We start from the raw sequence: 19,978 nt of genomic DNA, 5'->3' as shown, positions 1-19,978 counted from the left end.
CGCCTGTCGTCGAGCGGGCGAGGGCGGCGGTCTTCGGATTCCATATAGATATCCCCCTCGTCACCACTCCTTCCAGCTTGCCTACCGCCCGCACCATTACCCGGACTCCTTCCTCCCCTCTCGCCCGCCTCGGATCCTCTCATCCTCCCCAACTCCTCTCGCCCTCACCCTATCGCCTATCCGTCGTCGACGTCGCCGTTGTCGCCACCGGCATCCCAACCACCGCTACCTCACCGTCACCGCTGCCGACGCCGACGCCGACGCCTACGCCTTCCTGGATCCCCTCCTCTCGCCCCCGGTTCCTCGCCACCCTCACGAAGCGTCGCTCCATTAGCTTGGCTGCCGACCACTCCTCGAACTCATCGCACCTCCAGACGACTTTGCGCCGACATCGCCTCGCACATCGCCATACCATTATCGCTTGCATGTTCCCCTGCACACCAGCGTTCTAGATCCATCCCCGCCCACCAGCAAAGAGCAAGGACTCCCGGAGACAGCCTCGCTTCTCTCCCCTTGCCACCAACGACCCTACCCAAAAGCATCAGGACCTCACCGCACTACCCGTCCGACATCCCGCACAACTTAGCTTGACAAGATGGCTCCCGTCGCAACCTCCACCTCGTACCAGCCGCAGGCCTCGTCCAAGGCTGACGCTCAGGCGTCGTCGTCGTCGTCTTCATCGTCGTCGTCGAGACGCTCGCAGCGCAGCGACAACTCGGACCCCTACTTTGGCCACCGAGGTGAGTGCCACGACCATCTTGCCTCCCAAGCAAGGCCCTCGGTCTCGGCCGTGGCCTTGGTCTTCCAGCCTGTCGGCTGCCGCTGGAAGCCTGGTGGCTGATCATCGTGTATGGCCATCACTCCTTCCTCGCCCCCTTTCAGACATGGCCATCCTGTGCGAAAAGGTCATCAAGACGCTCTTCGCATGCCCGCTCGACGCCACTGGCCCCGGCGTCAGCGCCCTGACGTCGTCTGGCAAGCCCACCCCTCGCCTCGCCGAGTTCATCGCCTACGCCCTCTACCGCACCCGCCTGCCCGTCTTCGTCACCCACCAGGCCCTCTACCTGCTCAAGCGGTTGAAGTCGCGCTTCCCCGCCGCCAGGGGCTCGTCGGGCCACCGCCTCTTCATCTCGGCCCTCATGCTCGCTAGCAAGAGCAGCTGCGACGACACGTACAGCAACAAGAGCTGGGTCATCGTTGGCCAGGGCCTCTTCAGCCTGCGCGAGATCAACCAGATGGAGCGCGAGCTATTTGGCTACCTCGGCTACAAGGTCAACGTGGAGCCGGAGCTCCTCGACGCCTTTGTCCACGACCTCGACCTTGGCCGCGTCGTCACCGCCCCCGAAGGCAGCCAGCTCTCCTCGCCGCTGCCGACGCCTCCGCCCAGCGCCTCGGAGGATGCCTTCGCCACCGCCGCCGCCGCCGCCGTCGCCGCCGGTACCACCAATGTCGCTTCGGCACCGGCTCCCGTCGGCTTCGACTCGCCCCTCTCGGACTCGATGGCCGGACCTCACCGAAGCAACAGCGCCGCCTCGATGCGACGCACCCACCCTTCGGCCGCCGCCACTGCCGGCTTCAACACCCGCGCCAGCTTCTCCGGCTACCTGCCCCAGGCCGCCACCGCAGGGCCCTCGGCGGCGGCGGCAGCCTACGCCGGCGTCAGCGCCTCGGCGCCCTCGTCGGTCAGCATGGCCAAGAGCGCCAGCTTCCGCCACGACAGGCAGCACTCGGGCCACCTCAATGGTGCCGGCGCACAGCAGCCTTTTGTCGCCCACCCGCGCGACCGGTGCCGTCCCTACACGATGCCCACCCACAGCATGCCCCTCTCGGCCGCCCAGGTGCCGCAGCACGACCGCTACTACGCCAACTCGCCAGCGGCGTCGTCGGTGGCCTCGTCTTCGATGAGCTCCTTTGCCGGCTCCTGCCCCGAGTGGAGCGTCAGCCGCATGACGCCGAGCCCGACGGCATCGCGCCGATCCACGGCCAGCGGTGGTCGCCTCACTCCGGACACGCCGCCCTCGGACATCAACGACGACAGCCCGTGGCAGGAGGCCTACTCGCCCTGCTCCGACCCGCACTGCGCCTCGCCCAAGAGCTCCGCCGCCCACCACGGCTACGTTGCCGGCGCCGGCGTTGCGGGCTACCACCTCCACCCGCAGGCCAAGCAGGCTGCCTACGCCGCTTCCATCTCGCACCCGCAGCCGCAAGAGGGCGTCGCCGTCGCCGGCAGCATCGACTCGCACCTGCACCCCTACAACTGCTGGAGGGCCTAGCGGATCCTCTGTGCCACACTCGTTTCTGTCGTTGGCTGGACCCTTTCCCTTCTTCATCGACGCGCTTCCGGTGCGGCGCTCGTCGACTTCGTCTTTGGACCCGCTCGTCATCTGCATCTCCGTCTACCCCCTCATTCCTCCCTCGTGTATTCTGGCCCCCTCTTCTCCCTTCCTCTGCCCTCGACTCGCGCACGCAGCAAACACTCCCCAGTCGCATCATCCCCTCACCTGGCTCTCTTGCTCGTAGTCAGTTAGCTAGCATTATCCCCCGTCCCTCGTCCCCTGGTCATGCATCTCGCCCCGGCCCCCGCCCCACCCTGTACTAGAGGTCGATCTCTGAAAGTGGCCGCTTGGCCATCTTTACCAGGATCGTCCCCCCCCTCTCATCGGCTATTTCGCATATACCCCTCGACAGTCTTCCTTTACTCTTTCTTTCGCTTCTAGCCCCTCTCGCCGTGGAGCGGCATCCTTGCCATTATCATTTCACTCTACCGACGAGAGAAATCACAAACACCCATTTTTGCAAGCGGACCATCGGTCCCTTGAATCAACCACCTCTTCTTCGCTGTGCCCCTCCGATCCGCCCGGTGTCTTGTGGGAGATGGGTGTTGGGTGGTCGCCGGCCTGAGGTGCGTCGAAGGTCCCTTGACGGCGAAGAGATCTCCAGAGCTCGGTTGGGTGAGACGAGTGAAGGCGGGCTTGTCGTCTGGTGCTTGGCTGGCAAGGCGGCGCCCCGTTCTAGGTACCATCCGAAGCTCGTTGTCGAGCGTGTAGAGAGAGCAAACAGGACCACAGGGCCGCACACGGTAACCCCCTTGTGCCGACCGACCGTACGAGATCGATCGCAGCCACCTTTGTCTTGGTCTATTTCCAACCCACCCATGGCCCAGCCACACGTCGACCAGCAGCGATACCCGAGTAGCTACGGTACACCTGCAGGACTTGAGACGACATACCGAGATCGGGGAGACGCTAGTCTAGGCGTCTCTACGAGGTGAGTTGCGGTCCCTTGAACAGGAGCAGTGGTCATGGTCTGGTACAAGAACAGGCGTTAGGCACAACACCATCGTCGTCCCGCAGGCGCGCTACGGTACCTGTACGCAGCAGGTGACTCGGCAAGATCAGACGAGCGAACCCTGTGGCTGCACCTCGAGATCAGGCAGGACCATGAAGATGGCGACCACCAGCCAGCCAGCCAGCCAGCCAGCCAGCCAGCCACCAGCCAAGTTCGGCCGTCCGTCGCCGTGCCCCTGGGTCTCCATCGTGGCGCCGATTAGGCTCCCTTTCCAGCCACGTATGTACTGTACTGTACGGCGAACTCGTAGAGGCCGGACGACGCATCATCGCCTTGCCTCAAAGAGGAGTGGATCCGCTCCATGGTCGTAGAACGAGAGAGGCTGGGGAAAATGCAAGGAGGTTCACACACGCTCCCTCCCCTCTCCTCCTCGCCTCGACTCCTCCCATCCCGTCCTGTGTCATCTCGTCTCGCTGTCTTCCTCACACCGAAGACGACATCGTATACGGTTCTGGTAAGCGCATGAGGGAGAGTGTGTGTGTGTGTGATGGCTGTTGACCTTATCAGTCCTCCATCTTGGTGTTCCCATCGGTAAGCGACGCGAAGAAGCGAGCGAGAATCTGGGCCGGCTGCCAAGATGCCGTGTCGTAGCGTGTCGTCCGAAGTCGGATATCTAACGAACCAGTATCGGTATCGGTACAGGTCGTGACGAGGTGAGATGCTGATTGATGACAGGCTGGCAGGCTGGCTGGCCAGGCAGGCTTTGCACAGAGGTGTCGGAATGGTCAACAGCCAGCCGGCCAGCAACGGTATCGCCAGCCTTTCCCCGCAACCAGAAGCTCATCATGTCGCCAGCCTTTCCCCGCAACGAGAAGCTCAAACGGGGACTAGCTGCTGACAAGTCATCGGTCCTCAACTTGCCATCAAAGTGGCTCACGAGGCAAATTGGCCAGTGCCACGGATTGCTCTCCGTTGCGTTGCAAAGTGATACCTACCGCATGCTGGCAGGCCCGACATTGAATGAAAGACGCCGAGGCCGAAGCCACAGAAGTGGCTGGGCGGGGTGGCTGGCATGCCCATGGGTGTTGTCAGCGTGGGCTTCTGGCGTTCGGAAAGGCGGGAAAGCCGATTAAGACTGCGGGGCACCACCATCGTCGCCGTCGTCGTGCTTTCCGCGACCATCGTCAAGGCCGCCCAGCCTGGCACGTCTCTTCTTGCTCTTCACACTAGTAACTGTGCTTTGGCTGCCCGGCGGAAAGGCCAGGCCGCAGTCGCCTCAGACTGCCACTCTACACGAGCACACGGGCGACACGCTGGGCTCGTTCAGCGGGTGTCTTTCTGAACGATCAGCAGAGCGGGTTTCAGATCCACGTACCGCCGTGCCCTCTCACCTACTGTCCGGTACCCGCCGCCTGCCGCCTGCTGCCTGCCGCTGCTCCCGGTCGGAGTGGTTGGGCGGGAGGAAAGAGGCGTCAAACTACCCGAAGCTGTCAGTCCAGATCGGTGCCTGACGGAGCGGAGCGTGTCGTCCCTCACCCTTGGGATCCAAAACGAGGGCGTGATCGGAGCTTTTCAGTCGCTCACCCGTCTGGTCCCAGCCCGTCTGATCTCGGTACTCCTCGAGAGAGCGGAGAGGGCGCGAGATACACGGGTCTGCGCCCTGCTACCGGTACCGTAGCTTCCGTTGGCCAAAGCATCGATCGCGAACGGCTGGAAGCCCTCTTCAGCCACCACCGACGAGCCAACTGGCATTCATCAAGACCGTATGTGTACATACAAGCTGTGACCAGGGCCACGAAGGGCGACTCGGCGATTTCCCACGACTGCTCCGCAGCTAGACGAGCGAGCAAGAGCGTGCGCTTTCGGGCCACGTCCCGACCTAGCCTGCCGAGTCCCCAGCCGCGAATGATATCATTCGCCGTGCACCCCACCGCCACCTTCGAACAGGACTCATGCTGGCCTTTTGCCCCATGATCATCGTCGTATTGCCGTATCGGGTAGGAAGGCCTCCACCTGGGTCTCGCCGTGGAGCAAGCGTGCGCACACGGCATGAAAGTACAAGACCCACCGGGCCGAAGCGAGTCCCACGAGCTTGGCCGTAAAAGGCAAAAAAGAGCGAGTTGACAGGGCCACCAGATGGATGGCGGAGAAAGAGGCGTAGCGATGGCGTGCAAGGGGCAGGTGTCGCCTCCGGCTACAGAATAGCGAGAGGCGTACATACAGCAGCCTCCTGCTGCGGCATGGCACGGCACGCCAGCATGGCAGAGTAGGCACAGGACTGGGTTTTGTGGCTGAACAAAGTGGCTCCCCCCCTGCCGCCCCGTAAGCAAGGGAGCGAGGCAGAGCGAAGGAAGGCGGGAGAGTTCGCCCCTGCGCTTTCAGGCACCACGACGACGACCACCACCAGCCGCCTGAGTCGACTCGACCCTTGTGAACACGCAGCTGCGGCCAAGTTCGGACCAAGAGAAGCAACCAAGCCCCTGGAACCGAATCCCCCCCTCCCCTTGCCTCGGTCAAAGTCGGAGAACCAGGCAAAGCCTCTGCTCCCTTCCGGGCGCTCGTGTTGTTGTTGGGACACTTCGGCCTGGGTGGATTCTCCACCGTGTGTAGAAGTTCATCTCTCACGCCCGCCCGACCTCCTTGACGTTCGGGTTGCCTCGTTCTCCAGCCCGCTTCCACCGGTCGGGTCGGCCCCCTCGCTGCGCAATCTACCTCCTTGCTTCGGATCAAAGAGAGAGAGAGAGGGCTGGACGCCGTAAGCGCAAAGAGAGCCGGTCGCGTCGCGCCGGCCTCCGCCACCGGGGCGTGGCCTGGCCTAGGGCAGCGGGCCTGCCTGCCACCAGGACGCTTGGTTCGGCGTGACAGCCCGAGTTGAGTGGATCCGCAGTCAGGAGGCGGGTGGGGGAGTTCTTTTGGAGGCTGGCCTGACCATGGCGAGCGAGGCTTCCGCTCCGACGCCGGGCTCAGTCATCTCACGGATCCGCCGCCGAGCGCGCAAAGGACGACGGTACAGCACATCGCGCCGGCGCCATCTTCCTTGCTGAGTCGTCTCACGCTCCGCTCGCTCCCGTGTCCAGCCGAAGGGCGAAAGCTCTAATCCTCAGACCTCGCTCTCTCGCTCTGTCCAGATCCCAAGCGACAAAATTTAGGCTGCCTACCGCGCACCGAGATTGGAGGAGCGAGATGCATGGACGAAAAGGAATTCGCGCTGAGTGAGCCAGATTGATATGATTGCGCCACCGACCTCCGTGCTTTCCACTCACCGAGCCGCTTGCTTGGCAGGGCTCGCTTGGACGCTCGCTGCCACCGCGGGGAGGAGCGGATGTGGGACCGTCCATCTCATTGTCTACTCAAACCGCCGGCCTTTGGTATCGTCTCGAGCGAGCGCGGTGCGGTCGTGTAGAGAGGTGCACCGCTTGCGGTTGCGACGGTGTCTCGGACCCGGTTGGTCCGCCCCTCGGTGCGAGGCCCCTGACATGACTGACGGTCTGCTCCAATCCGTTCCGACTCGCCCTGACAGGCCTAGCGAGAAGCCGAACCACCTCAGCCTACCTGTATCTACGTACCTTGGTCACACTTGGCCACTTGGGTAGTCCCGTGTGGGGTCGCCGTTTGCTGCGTGCAATTCAGCAAGGCGATTGAGTTTGTTCCATAGTCAGCAGCGCATGCTGTAAGTACCAGATACCTTACCGCACTCGGTTTGCCACCCGGCCTTGGGACAGAACTCAGCTTTCCGCACATGCATGTGAGGAGGCGGTGGCGGCAGCGGCCGGGCACGAGGGGCCAGGCAGGGCTGGCCAGAAGTTCCCTTTCGGAGCATCAAGGGCCGTGCAGCGCCGCAGCATGCAAATACGGCTCCCTTGCTTCCTTGCTTGCCTCGTCGAATTCGTTTGACCGTGCGTTTGTCCCCGCGCGTGGGCCCGCTGGTTCCGTAGCTACGGTGGGCGCGCTCCCGCGCGGTTTACTACCAGTTTTTGACTCGCCGAAAGTCGAGGCCGACGAGCAGCAGCAGCAGCAGCGTGCAAGGCAAGCTCCAGCCCTGCCCTGCCCACCAAGAAGCCACTGTCTCACAGCGGTTAGGATCCCATGAAGAACGCATCTCAAGGCAGAGGACCGCCGAAAGCGACGAGGTGCCGCTGACCCCATTTCGGGTGGCACCAACTTGACCCGATGCACGGGAGCGGCGTGGCTTGCCCTCCCTCTCGGGTTGTCATGGTTCCGTCTTTCCCTACCGCTGGAACGAAGCCAGGAGACGGCGATCATTCCACTTGCAGGGACGGACCGTGCCTGTTTCCGCCCCCTTTGCCTCGGTCCCTCGTCCCCCCTGGTCGTGGGATGACAACCCGACGTGCGCAAGCTCTGGACCGGTCCACCGCACCCGGAACGGTCGATCGAGTGCTTCCGGCCCCGACGGTCGGTAGCGCACCACGCGGACAGCCGGCAACGGCAGGCAGAGGATCGACCCAGCGTTCGGAGCCGCTTTCAAAGCCCGTCGTTGGCGCAGGGCAGATGTAGGTACGGCTTGGTGGCTGAGCGGGGCGCAAGCAGCCGCAGCGGCGGCAGCCAGTGGCGGCAGCAGCAGCAGCGCGACCGTATGGTCTGCGAGTGAGGTGGCTGGCAGCATCGGCGTACCTGACAAAGGGCGAGACCATCCTCCCATCGCAACCGCCGCCACAATGGTCACCGCAGCGAGCAAGGATGGCGAGCAGTTCCCACTCCGGGTTGCCTCATACGGCCGGATCGGGTTGTCGAGGTCTTGTCTGGCACTCACACGACCCCCTCTGACTGGCGCCCGGCGACCTGCAGGGCGTCGAGCCAACCGCCAGGGACGGTCTGTGGCGCTGGCGGTTGCGTCCGTGCAGCCGCTACGACGGGTTTTGCTCGGCCATCGATGCCAGCTACCAACCGGTACGGTCCAGGACACTCGGGATGGTCGATCAGGGTTCGTCGGGTAGGTGGTCGAGAGGCGGTCCGATGGCGTCGGGATGCCTGCCTCATCAACCCATCCGATATGGCACGAATCTGGATCGACCCGGCCGGCCTTTGGGAGGTGGCGCGCGAGGTTGCATTGCCCACCCGTCACCACGAGCAGCCACCTCCTCGACGGTGGTTCGGGAACCTCCCAAGGTGCACGGTCTTAGGTCCCCGATATAGGCTCGTCGATGCGACAAAGGCAACACCGGCAGGAGCGCTGCGACACCCTGCCAATCAACGGCATGCGAACGACCAGCGCTTGCCGCCCTGCCCAGCCGCCTCCTCACTCGAAGATCGCGTGCTGCCCCATCTTCGCCGTCACCATCATCGTCGATACTAGGAACGAGGCCGGGGTCGACGCCACCAACCTAACGATCTGGATCCCGTGCCTACAGCTGGTCTACGTTGCCGCAGGGTCTGCCCATTGCTTCGATGCCCCGTTCGTGACACGCGGGTCTGTTTCGCTGCGACCGCAACGTGATGCGATCATACAAGTCGACCGCGCTTCCTCTGCTGCTCTTCGTCGCCGCTTTCATCGTCGCGCTTTCCCTCTGTCGATGCGCCGTCGCCATCACCGCCATTCTTGTCGTCCGCTTGCTCGTCTCCTTGCTTTGCTGTCTTCCAAAGTCTGACGGTCTCGCGAGCAGGGATCAGCTCTTTGTCGTCCAGGATGAGATAGCTGGATCTGCTACCATCGTGGGCCGCTGGCCGTACTTCGAGCTGCGAGACGAGCCTGCCGAAGGCCCCGGTCACGTTCAAGCGGTCCAGGCATCCGTAAGTCTCCTTGGTGCGCCCGCGGAGTTTGAGAACCGTCGTGGCGCCGAGAGCCTGACAGCCCTTGCCCTCTCTCGCAGAGGGACACGTGCTGCGGACCACTTCGGCGCGGTTGCCCGTGCTCTTGAACGTCGCTTCGGTGCCCAGCTCGAGCAAAATAGTCATGAGCGAGTCGGTGTGCTTTGCCGGTGTCGGACCGAACATGCTGGACAGAATGGGCGGGCCGTGAAGGTGCTTGAGCCCATACTCGGGGTCCTTTCGGTTCTTGACCTGCCAGCCCACGAACGACATCCGGCATATGAGCTCGCTCTCGCTCGATGTCGGCGACGAGAGGTCTTCCTTGGTTCCGAGGAAGACGGGCAGCAGGCCGTCAATGCCCTGCTCGTCGTGGTGGCACTGGATCCCAGCACCGCGCTTCCAGAGGTGCCAAAGGTCGTCTTGGGTGATGTGGGGGAGGCCGCGGTCGTACGGGACCAAGTGCGTGAAGCTGAGCCAGGCGTTCGCAGTCACCTCACCAAGCCCGCTCCTGATCTGTGCCGATAGGGGCGCGGCGACGAGGAGGTCCACAAAGTCGCTCAGTGAAAGCGCCTCGGCGTTGCGCATGCTCCGCCCGGTGGGATGAGCGTAGACCCTAAAGGCAGCGTCCCTTGCCATGACGAGGAGGAGTCGTGCAAGGAATTCTCCGTGGCAGCCCACCAGGTCGACCTCGGTGCCGAGTTTGACGAGCTGTACGACAAACGTATCGAGGGCTTTCGAGTACGCCTCAGAGTCCACGAGAAGGACGGACCAGGCGGCCAGGGCCAGCATCGGCTCGCTGTGCACCGTCGTCCGGCAGATGGCATCGTTTCCCAGCCCGGAGAGGTATCGCATGTGCGATTGCACGAGCCCGCGGGCGACCACGTTGCCGTGGCTTTCGGACTGAAGGGGGAGTAGGTCGATGCAGCAGCGCTGCGAAAAGAGCGCCGCGACGATCCAAGCATCGCTTAGATCGGGGTTTCGGTAGCAGAGCAGCTTCCTCACCGCGGCGTCGAGAACTTCGTCGTCCTTGTAGGCGGACCAGAGAGGTCGGCCATAGAACTTGAGGTGGGCAAACGAAAGGACATCGATCGCAGCCTTCGGAGGAGGGCATTCGCGCCGCAAGAGGTCGAAACCGATGTCCCACCACGCCGGCAGACGGAACTGGTAGAGCGCGCGACGGGACGACTCCTGGCTCTGGCCTGGAAGAGCCCGAGCAACCGCGCTGGTTGTGTCCAAGAGCAGGAACCAAAACTGGAACGATGCGTCCCCGTGGAGCTCCGACATCAGGGCCAGGCATCGGCGTAGACTGGCGGAGGGGTCCGACGAGTCTGGCGTGTCGAGGAGCGTGAACTCGTCAATGGCGATATAGAAGGTGGTCGGACGATCTGCCTGTGGAGTCTTGCCGAGCTCGGCCCGCTTGTCTTTGACCGGCGAAGCATCGCAGATGAGCACCTGAAGTCGATTCAGTATCGGCAAAAGGTGGCGGCGCATGACAGCCGTGAGGTGTGCGAGGTCGTTTCCCGGCTTCTTGCTCTTCGGCAAGGGACCCTGGAAGTCTTGCGGAACATCCTTTCGCAGCCGGTCTGCCTCGGCGCAGATCTCGCGATACATGATCTCTCGCACATCTTTGCCGGGCCCAGACGCGTCTTCGGCCGTGTGCCAGACTGCGAGCAGCGTCTGCATCGTGGAGCCGCCGGCAGACGTGGCCAGCTCATCGCAAACCCTGTCCAGCCAGGCGACGAAGAAGGCTGTGAATGCGAGGTCTTCGTCGCGGAAGGCGCCGAAACTCCCCCGGAAGAAAAAGTCGACGATCCCCTTCTCGGCCACCGGAAAGCCTGACGCGGCGGCGTTGTGCTCCTTACGCAGGGTCAGGACGAGCGTCGGCCACAGGCGCCGCAGTTCGTGCACCATGCGGGTCTTGCCCGTTCCGCTGGATTGGATGATGGGTACGATCCGACCGTAGGTGCCTTTTTTCGGGTCGGCGTTGTACGCGGGAATGTAGTCAGTCGCAACGCAGGTGTCGAACCGCTCCGGCGCATTCCCGACATAAGTTGTCGCGAACGCATCCGAGAATTGGCGGTGACCGTCTCTGTCGAGGTCAGGGGTGAAAGTGCCAGAGTCAGTCAGCGCTGAAAGGAAGATGCATTCTCTGACAGGCTGTCCGGGCTAGAGTGACCCACTGCAGCTCCGGTTCAGACTGTCGGATGCTGTCCGGGGGCGCTGCACGCGGGGAAGGGACAGAGAGCGGGAAGAGAAGCGGAGAGAGAGAGAGAGGAACGGAGAGCAACGGACAGGAACGGAGAGGAACGGAGAGGAACCGAGAACAAAGACACGTGTGAGCCTCGATCTGCCATCACTCGACGGCACGGACACGCAGACTCACGCAGGAAACAGTTGCAGATGAGATACTCTGCGGCTTGGAACCAGGTCGGCTGAGGAACGTCTTCGAGCATGCATCCGCTGTAGTACTCGAAGCGGTGGCTGTCGACGAACGGGGCGAGTCGCTGTTTTCCTGACGAGTCGGCGCGAAAGGCCAGCTTCACCCAGGCCGGCAGGTTGGGGTGGGCGTAGTGAGGTCGAAGCTGCCGGACAAATGCCTCAAGTGCTTGCCGGAGTATGTCGGCCTGGTCCTGGGGATCCTTGGACTGAAGAGCTTCGTTGAAGAGGCCGTGAGTAGTGACGAGGCTCACGCCGTGCTGCTCGCAAAAGCGCGCGAGGGCCTGGCTCCTCTGCTCAGGGGGCGTTGTGGGTCGAGGCGGAGAGGAGGCGGGAGGAGACGATGCCAACGACATGACGGAACGGTCGACGTCGCGAAGGCCCAAATGCTGAGATGGAGAGATGAGTTCAGGGAGGCGATGACCGACCAGCCGCCGACAAGAAGGTGATGGTGGCGTGTTGGGTCGAGCCTGCCCGAGTCGAGCTTGGCCCCGACTTTGTCTGGCCCCGCCTGCAGCAAGGCGTGGGTCTGTGCTACCGGTGACTAGCCTCAGCCTCGTGGGCGCCGGACCCTTAACGTCGCCTCTGTCGGCCGACAAATAGGGACGGCGCGCGTGACAGCCTGCCACCAACCACCTCGCTCAGACGGCCTGGCCTGGCCTTGGCTGCGTGTGGCGGACCGAGCCGTGACGCGCCAGCATCCCTGGCCATGTTCGTCAGCCAGCCTTGTAAGGCATCTCGTTGCAGGTCGGCCAACGCACATACAGTCCATCTTCTTGCTGAGCCCTGAGAGGTGGCCAGCCATCGTCGAACCGTCGTGGCGGACCGGGCGGCGCGTTTGGCGTCTCTGCGCGCGAAGAGGTCCCCTTTGTCTTCTGTCGAGTTGCGCGAGCGCGCCGCCTCCCCTTTGTCGCCTTCTTCTCACCGTCGAGGGCCAGATCGAATAAAGGGAACAGGCAGCTGCCACCGCTCGATCTCGCCCGTTTCTCACTCTGGCACCTTCCCTTTGTCCTTGTCCTTGTCGCCGGCTTCCCTCTTCGCTCGCAGCGCACCGAGGCGCCCAGCATGTCGGCCGTCGTTGCGCATGCGTGTCCGGTCGCGGCAAGGCCCTCCGGGCCGCACCTTCGAGGCCGGACCTCGACCATGCCCTCTTCTCTCGCTGATCCGCGTTGTGGAGCTCTCTCCTCACCACCGATGGCAGCCGTCTTGCTTGTCCGTCTTGGCTCACTTCCTCCTCCTTACCGTCCCGCCCTCACGTCGTTCTATCTTAGCCTGCCGCCGCCGCCACCGCCGCCACCGCCGCCACCGCCGCTTGGAGTCGCCTGTTCCACTGCAAAACTGGACCGTTTCTATCGGCCTGACGAAGGAGCCAGGCCGGCGCATGCTGGGAACAAGTCGACCCTATCAACATGGATCAAGGGACCTCGCCGCAACAGAGCGGCTCTTTCTCGGAGGACGAGTGGACAGAATCTCGGGCGCAAAGACATGAGGTGAGCCTGCAGTCGTCGCTGTGCCGTCTTGGCCCGGTCAATCCGACACGACGCTGACGGAAGCCTTCTGATCCCTCTTTCCCTCTTTGCCACAGTCCCCACAGCTAGAGGCAAGGCCGCAACATCTAGATCAGCCCGGATCCTTCAGTCCACACGAAGCGGGACCCTCAACCTCGTCCTTTGAACATCATCAGCCACCCACCTTCCCGCATCCTATCCCAACGGCAAGCCCGCCGACCCGACACGTCAACCGGGGAGGCGGCAAGCCTGGGCCGATCAAGACCGACCGCGCCAACGCATGGTCGCAAGATCGCCTACCTCAAGCGGCGCCCTCCGCCATCTCGGCCCAGGACCCCTTCGCCACGCCGACAGCGCCGCGATCCGCCGCCCAAGGAGGGTCCGACATCCACTCGACACTGCCTGACCGAGAATCGCTGCCTCCCAGATATACCCCTTCGATCGCCGCCGTCAGCCAGGATGTCGGCGACAGCGCCAGCTCGACTTGTCCGGCCGCAGCTGTGCCGAGGGAGGCCGGCCGGACCATCAAGCCCACCCTCTGGCTCGTCTACTCGCAGATGACACTACGAGACGCCATGCTGTTTGCCCTTCCCGGCGTACTGCTCTCCGTTGCGGGCGGAGTCGTGCCCACCATGATGGCCAAGGTCATCGGCAAGGCCTTCGACGCCTTCACCGCATACAACCCGCAGGGCCTGCCCCACCACGCCATCGCCCAGGCCGACAAGGACCACCTCATGCACAAGGTCCTCGAGACTGTCTACATCCTGATCGGGCTGGCGGCAGCCACACTCGTCTCGAGCACCCTGATGATCTCGATCTGGGTCTGCGTGGGCGAGCGCGTCGCCCAGAGGCTGGGGAGCCGCGTCTACGCTGCAGTCGCGGCGAACAAGATGGCCTGGTTCGACACGGGCATGGGCACGGACGACGAGGGTCAGGCCGCAAATGGCGCTGAAGGCTCCAGCGATGGCAAGGCAGACGAGGGCGGCATTGGGCCTGGCGGTCTGATGGCCAAGTTCGTCCGGTGAGTCGATCCGGATCGCGACGGATCGCCTGCAGAAGGACCTCCATCCTAATGCCCTTCCATCTTCCCTCTGCGCACCGCACTTTGATCTCTTTCTGCTTGCCGCGCGCAGCGAGATTGACGACGTTCGCATGGCCACTTCGCGAGTCTCGGGCGAGCTTGTACAGAGCCTCGCCACGTGCATCTCTGGCCTCGCGCTCGCCTTTGCCTCGAGCTGGGACTTGTCGCTCGTCATCCTGGCCGCCATTCCGGTCAGCGTCGTCGTTACCATCATCGGCGAGGTCGTTGCGGCGCCTCTGCTTCAACGGGAACGCAGGACTACCGCGCTGGCCTCTGGGCTCATCGAGCGCACCGTGATCGCCATCAACACCGTCAAGGCCTTCAACGCCCAGCAAAAGGAGCAGCACCGCTTCGTTGCGCTGCTCGAGGAAGGCAGCCGCGCCTACCGCAAGCTCATTGTCGTCTGGGCGGCCCGCTTCGGCGTCAGCGCGACGCTGTCGCTCGCCATGTTCGTCCAGGGCTTCTGGTACGGCTCGCACCTCGTCCAGAAGGGCAAGATCAGCGCCGGCACAGTCATGTCCGTCTTCTTCTCGTGCCTGCTCGTCGCAGGAGAGCTCGTCAACGTCGTCGAGAGCCTCAACTGGATCGAGAAGGGCAAGATCGGCGCGGCCAACATGGAGAAGCTCATCGACACGCCACCCACAGAACCTCGTCCCGCCTCAAACGCTTTCTCGATCGCCTCTCCGGCAGCGACTTCGTCAGCTACCTCGCCGTCGGAATGCAAGGAGAAGCGCATCTCTGGCGCGAGCCACATTAATTCAATCCCGATGACGCCCTTTTCCCAGGAACAGGAAAAGGAGGAGGTGCTCGCCGTCGAACCGGTGCCTTTCTCCTCCTCTTCCATCTCCACCAAGCGGCGAGGGGCTCGCGCCGTCCCGCTCTCGCTCGAGGCCATCCCCCATCCGGCCCCACTGTCGGCACGCAGCTGGAGCGAGCTCTCGACCCCACTACCGCCCAAACTCCGGTACGGCAGGAGCCTGAGGGTGCAGCCGATGCGAAGGGCGCGGCCAGCGAGCTGCCAGGGTGAGATCATCCTGCGCAACGTCAGCTTCAGCTACCCTTCGCGCCCCGACGCGCCGGTCCTCAAGAATGTCGATATGCTCTTCCCGTCGGCCGAGATCACCTACGTGGTCGGAGGCAGCGGAAGCGGCAAGAGCACCGTGGCGCAGCTGCTGCTCCGCATCTACGAGCCTTCGGCCGGGTCGATTGAGTTCGACGACCAGATGCTCGCCTTCCTCGACCCCGAGTGGTGCAAGGAGCACATCGCGGCCGTCAGCCAGACCCCGATCGTCTTTGACCTGAGCGTGCACGACAACGTCGCGCTTGGTCTGGTCGGCTCGCCCAGCGAACGCCAACGCGGAATCGGCAAGGCGGGGCACGAGGCGACGAGGAACAACGTGCCCCGCCTCTCGCGCGACGAGGTGCAGGCGGCGTGCAGGATGGCGCTGCTGCACGACTTTGTGCGCGATCTGCCGGACGGCTACGACACCCAGCTCGGACAGAATGGCGCCAGCCTGAGCGGCGGACAGAAGCAGCGGCTGGCCATCGCACGGGCCCGGATCCGCGACCCGACCGTGCTCATCCTGGACGAGGCCACCTCGGCGCTCGATCCGACCTCGAGGCTGCTGGTCCACGAGGCCATCAAGCGCTGGAGGCGGGGCAAGACGACGATCGTCATCACCCACGACCTGTCGCAGGTCTCGGACGACGACTTTGTCTACTTTTTGGAAGAGGGACGCGTGGTCGAGCACGGCTACCGCAACCAGCTAGAGCGCAGCAGCGAGGGCCGGTTCCGCGCCTTGCTCGACATGCAGCAGAGCGCTGCACAGCAACAAGGGCAGAGGGACGACACGGCTGCCCCGCTGGATGGGACGCCATCGCCCTGGAGCCCGACGGGTCTCGATGGACAGGCGCAGCGGGCGCTCGAGGCGTGTCAGCCGCATCATGACGTGAATGATGGCGCACGGGGTCACCGCAGGCGGACCCAGCGGCTCAGCACGTTGCCGCTGCTGGGATTCGGGAGCAACGCGCAAGACGTGCAGCAGGATACGACCTCGGCGGCGCTCCTCGGCGCGGCCTTCCTCAAGGGGCGTTCCGAGAGGCAGCATGCGGAGCAGCGCCCGCTACGCCTGGCCGAGGCAAGGGCGGCCCAGGGCTACCTCGACGACGCGGCGCGGCTGGAGGCCTCGGGCCTGACGGCAAGCCAACGGCGCTTGTCGCCCGCAAACGGACGGCGTGACCGACGACGGTGGAATCCGCAAGAGCTTCAGAAAGCTACGGATCCCGACCACGCCCTCGAGCAGGTCAAGGTGCTCTCGCGGGCCGAGGAGGACGACAAGGTCCTCGATGCGCGCGGCGATCCGACAATCCGCCAGGCGGCCGAAATCGTCTGGAGAACCGTGCCAAGCCGCATCATCCTGATCGTCGGGCTCGTCGCCTGCGCCGCCACGGGCACCCTGACGCCGTGCTTCTCGTACGTGCTGGCCCAGCTGCTCAATACCATGGGGCAGACCGACGCGGGGCCCGCCGTGCTGCGCTACTCGCTCCTCGTTCTCCTGTTTGCGGTGCTGGAGGGTGTCTTCGGCTTCGCACGGACGCTGCTGACGCAGCTCCTCGCCGACTGGTGGGTGCGCGACATGCGCACCAAGGCGTTTGGCAAGATCCTCGGCCAGGACCGCACCTTTTTCGATCGGCCCGAGAGCTCGACGGGCAACTTGTGCACGAGCATCGTCAAGGACGCCGACGACGCGCGCAACCTGGTGGCCGCCGTCGCCGGGCAGGTGGCGCTGGTGCTGGCCATGGTGTCGCTCGGTCTCGTGTGGGCCGTCGTCGTCGGCTGGGAGCTGACGCTGGCGGGCATGGCGATCGCGCCCGTGTTTTTCGTGTGCATCTGGGCCCAGAACCGCGCCGTGGTGCGCTACGAGGGCCGCAACAAGGTCAAGCGCGAAGAGGTCGGCAAGCGCTTTTACGACATGGTCTCCAACGTCCGCGGCATCCGCGCCATGTCGCTCGAGCCCGTCTTCGAGAAGAACTTTACCGAGGCCGTCGTCGAGGCGCAGCGGTGCGGGATGCGCGCGGCCGCCTTTACCGGGCTGGGCTTTGGTCTGGGCCAGGCGCTCACCTACGTCGCCGAGGCCGTCATGTTCCTCGTCGGCGTCGTCCTCATCGTGCAAGGGCGGTACGACTTCAGCAGGATGATGCAGGTCTTCAACCTCATCATCTTTGCCGTCACCTTTGCCGCCCACGCCATGGACACGCTGCCCAACCTGTCCAAGTCGATGCGCGCCGCCGCCGACCTCGACCGCCTGCTGCGCCTGCCGGACGTCACCTCGGAGACGGCGGGCACCGCGCGCGCGCCGATCCGGGGCACGCTGCGCTTCGACGACGTCGGCTTCCGCTACGCCTCCCGGCCCGACGTGCAGGTGCTCGACGGGACCAGCTTCGTCCTCAACCCGGGAGAGTGCGTGGCCGTCGTCGGAGGCTCGGGCAGCGGCAAGTCGACGATTGCGGCGCTCGTGCAGCGGCTGTACGAGCCGACGACCGGCCGCGTGCTCCTCGACGACCGGCCGCTCGACGACATCGACGTGGCCTGGCTGCGCGAGCACATCTCCATCGTCTCGCAGCACCCCAACCTGTTCGACATGTCGATTGGCGAAAACATCCTCTACGGCGCCAACGCACCCGTCTACGACGAGGTCCCCGCCCACCTCGCCTCGTCGCTCTCGGCGGCAGCGGCGGCGGTGGCGGGCGAGACGACAAAGGCGCCGGGGATGGACGAGACGACCCTGTCGCGCGTCCAGGCCGCTGCCGAGAGCGCCAACGTGGATGGCTTCATCGCCTCGCTGCCGCGCGGGTACGCCACGAGCGTGGGCGAGAGCGGCGGGCTGATTTCGGGCGGCCAGGCGCAGCGGCTGGCCATCGCGCGCGCGCTGATGCGGACGCGCGCGCGCCTCCTCATCCTCGACGAGTGCACGTCTGCCCTCGACGTCGAGAACCAGCAGGCCATCGTCTCGACCCTCATGGACGCCGACGGCGCCGTCCGCCGGCGCGGCATGCTCACCCTCGTCATCACTCACAACCTCGACATGATGAAGCGCTGCGACTCGATCCTCGTCGTCGACGACGGCCGCATCGTCCAGCACGGCACCTGGTCCCAGCTGGTCAGGGACCACCGCGGCGTCTTTGCCACCCTCGCAAGGGGAGGAGAGTGGTCCGGCTAGAGGGTGGCGCCGAGACGACGGGGTTGGCCGTGGTGAATCTTGCCCCTCCTCCTTTTCTCATTTGTCATATCGGATCAGCTCTTGTCTCTCTCTCGTCTCATGTCCAAACCGATGACAGGCGCATCGCCCCGACGCTGCTGAACGCCTCGGCCGATCACATGGCTGGGGATGTGCCCGGGCAGTTGACCGATGATGGCGGTGATCGGACCTGTGCTTGGCGGCCGTCTCGCATCACAGACTAAGGCGACGGGGACCTCGTGCCTCGACCTGGGCGGAAACTCAAGAGACAGGACCCCAATCGGCAAGCGGCAGGAAAAGGCGGCGTCTTGTTTTCTCATTCGACGGGGCCGCTGCTGCTACTGCCCTCTCTTCTACGTTCGACGCCTTCGTGGCCGCTGCAGGCATCACGCTGCCGCCTCCTCGTTGTCGTCGAGCTGCTTTCGATACCTCTTGAGCTCATCGGCCATCGAGGCCCTCCTGGTCCTGGGGTCAAAGTTGGTGCTCTCCTCTCCTGCGGGTCCGCGGGCGTTGTTGAGCCTCCGTGCCATCCTCCGTGCCACCTTTTCGGCCTGGTCGAGCTTCTTTTTCCTCGAGCGGATGCCCTCCTCTCCGGCCTTGCTCAGCACGCCGACGACGAGCTCGACGGTGCGCAGGCTGTCGTCGTTGGCGGGGATGGCGTAGGTGACGCTGCGCGGGTCGACGTCGGAGTCGGTGATGGCGATGGTGGGAATGTTGGCCTGGGTGGCCTCGCGGATGGCGAATGCGTTCTCAATGGGGTTGAGGATGACGAGGACGTCTGGCTGGTAGTGCTGGGTGGCGAGCTTGTTGGAGCCGATGGAGGCCGTCGCCTCGTCGGCGTCGCCCATGGATGCAAGGATGGCGGGCGCGAGGAGCTTGGGCGCGTTGGTGATGACGCCGGGCATCCACCGCTCGGCGGTGACGTGGAAACCGTTGGAGCCGAGGCGCTTGCACGCCTGCAGCACGCTCGCCTGCTGGCCGGGGCGGGTGCCGACAAAGAGGATGACGCCGTCGCGCTCGGCCACCTCGCGGACGACGTGGGCGGCGCGGCGGAGCGCGGGCAGGGTGGCGCGCTCGAGGTCAAAGATGGCGACGTCGTGCCGCGTGCCGTAGATGAAGGGCTGGTTGGCCGCCTTGAGCGACGAGAGGCTGTGACCCATCTGGGCGGTCGAGGCGACGAGGTGGTTGAGCGTGAGCTCCTGGGCCGTGACGGGGTTGAGGCGCATCTTGTGCGGGCGGAAGGAGCTGGCGCGCGTCTGGGTGCTGCCGAGCGTGGCGAGCTGGTCCATCATGGTGCGCGACATGCGGCGCCTCTCTGCCTGGGCGAGCTTGGGGTCTACTTCGATGTGCGAGGGCGCGGGTGCTGGTGATGCTGGTGAAGCACCATCCTGGGCTGATGCGGGCGCGGCACGGGCGGCGGCAAACGCAGCCTTGAGGTCGACTGCGGGTGGCGGTGGAGGCGCAGCGGCAGCAGAAGAGGCGGCTGCGGCGCCGGCCGACGAGGACGAGGACGAGGAAGACGGGGTGATGGTCCAGAGCGAGTCGTTGCGGTTGGGGGTGGAGGTGGTGAAGAGGCGGCCGGCGTCGGACGAGCGCTGGCGGCTGGCCCGCAGCCCGCTGCCAAGCACGGCGCGCGAGGTGGTGGCGACGGGGCTAGCCAT

General features: G+C 64.6%; 4 protein-coding genes across 4 annotated transcripts; 2 read left to right on the top strand and 2 right to left on the bottom strand.

Moving 5' to 3' along the window:
• Positions 1-595: 595 nt before the first annotated feature.
• On the top strand, positions 596-2,273 carry PFL1_05756 (uncharacterized protein; the record flags this gene model as incomplete). The annotated part of the gene is made up of 2 exons (XM_007883290.1): positions 596-740; positions 883-2,273. The coding sequence occupies 2 exons, from the start codon at positions 596-598 to the stop codon at positions 2,271-2,273; spliced, it is 1,536 nt and encodes a 511-aa protein (XP_007881481.1).
• Positions 2,274-8,748: 6,475 nt separating this feature from the next.
• PFL1_05755 (uncharacterized protein) lies at positions 8,749-11,846 on the bottom strand (the record flags this gene model as incomplete). The annotated part of the gene is made up of 3 exons (XM_007883289.1): positions 8,749-11,143; positions 11,235-11,274; positions 11,438-11,846. The coding sequence occupies 3 exons, from the start codon at positions 11,844-11,846 to the stop codon at positions 8,749-8,751; spliced, it is 2,844 nt and encodes a 947-aa protein (XP_007881480.1).
• A 1,053-nt stretch (positions 11,847-12,899) lies between these two features.
• Positions 12,900-18,299, top strand: PFL1_05754 (uncharacterized protein; the record flags this gene model as incomplete). Its single annotated transcript, XM_007883288.1, has 3 exons — positions 12,900-12,980; positions 13,076-14,019; positions 14,132-18,299. 3 exons carry the CDS (start codon positions 12,900-12,902, stop codon positions 18,297-18,299), a joined length of 5,193 nt encoding a protein of 1,730 aa, XP_007881479.1.
• Positions 18,300-18,703: 404 nt separating this feature from the next.
• On the bottom strand, positions 18,704-19,978 carry PFL1_05753 (uncharacterized protein; the record flags this gene model as incomplete). The annotated part of the gene is made up of 1 exon (XM_007883287.1): positions 18,704-19,978. The coding sequence occupies one exon, from the start codon at positions 19,976-19,978 to the stop codon at positions 18,704-18,706; it is 1,275 nt and encodes a 424-aa protein (XP_007881478.1).

This window comes from Pseudozyma flocculosa (genome assembly GCF_000417875.1).
Source record: "Pseudozyma flocculosa PF-1 unplaced genomic scaffold scaffold00021, whole genome shotgun sequence".
In the NCBI taxonomy this organism is placed as follows: domain Eukaryota; kingdom Fungi; phylum Basidiomycota; class Ustilaginomycetes; order Ustilaginales; family Ustilaginaceae; genus Pseudozyma; species Pseudozyma flocculosa.
This window is presented reverse-complemented; position numbering and strand designations above follow the sequence as displayed.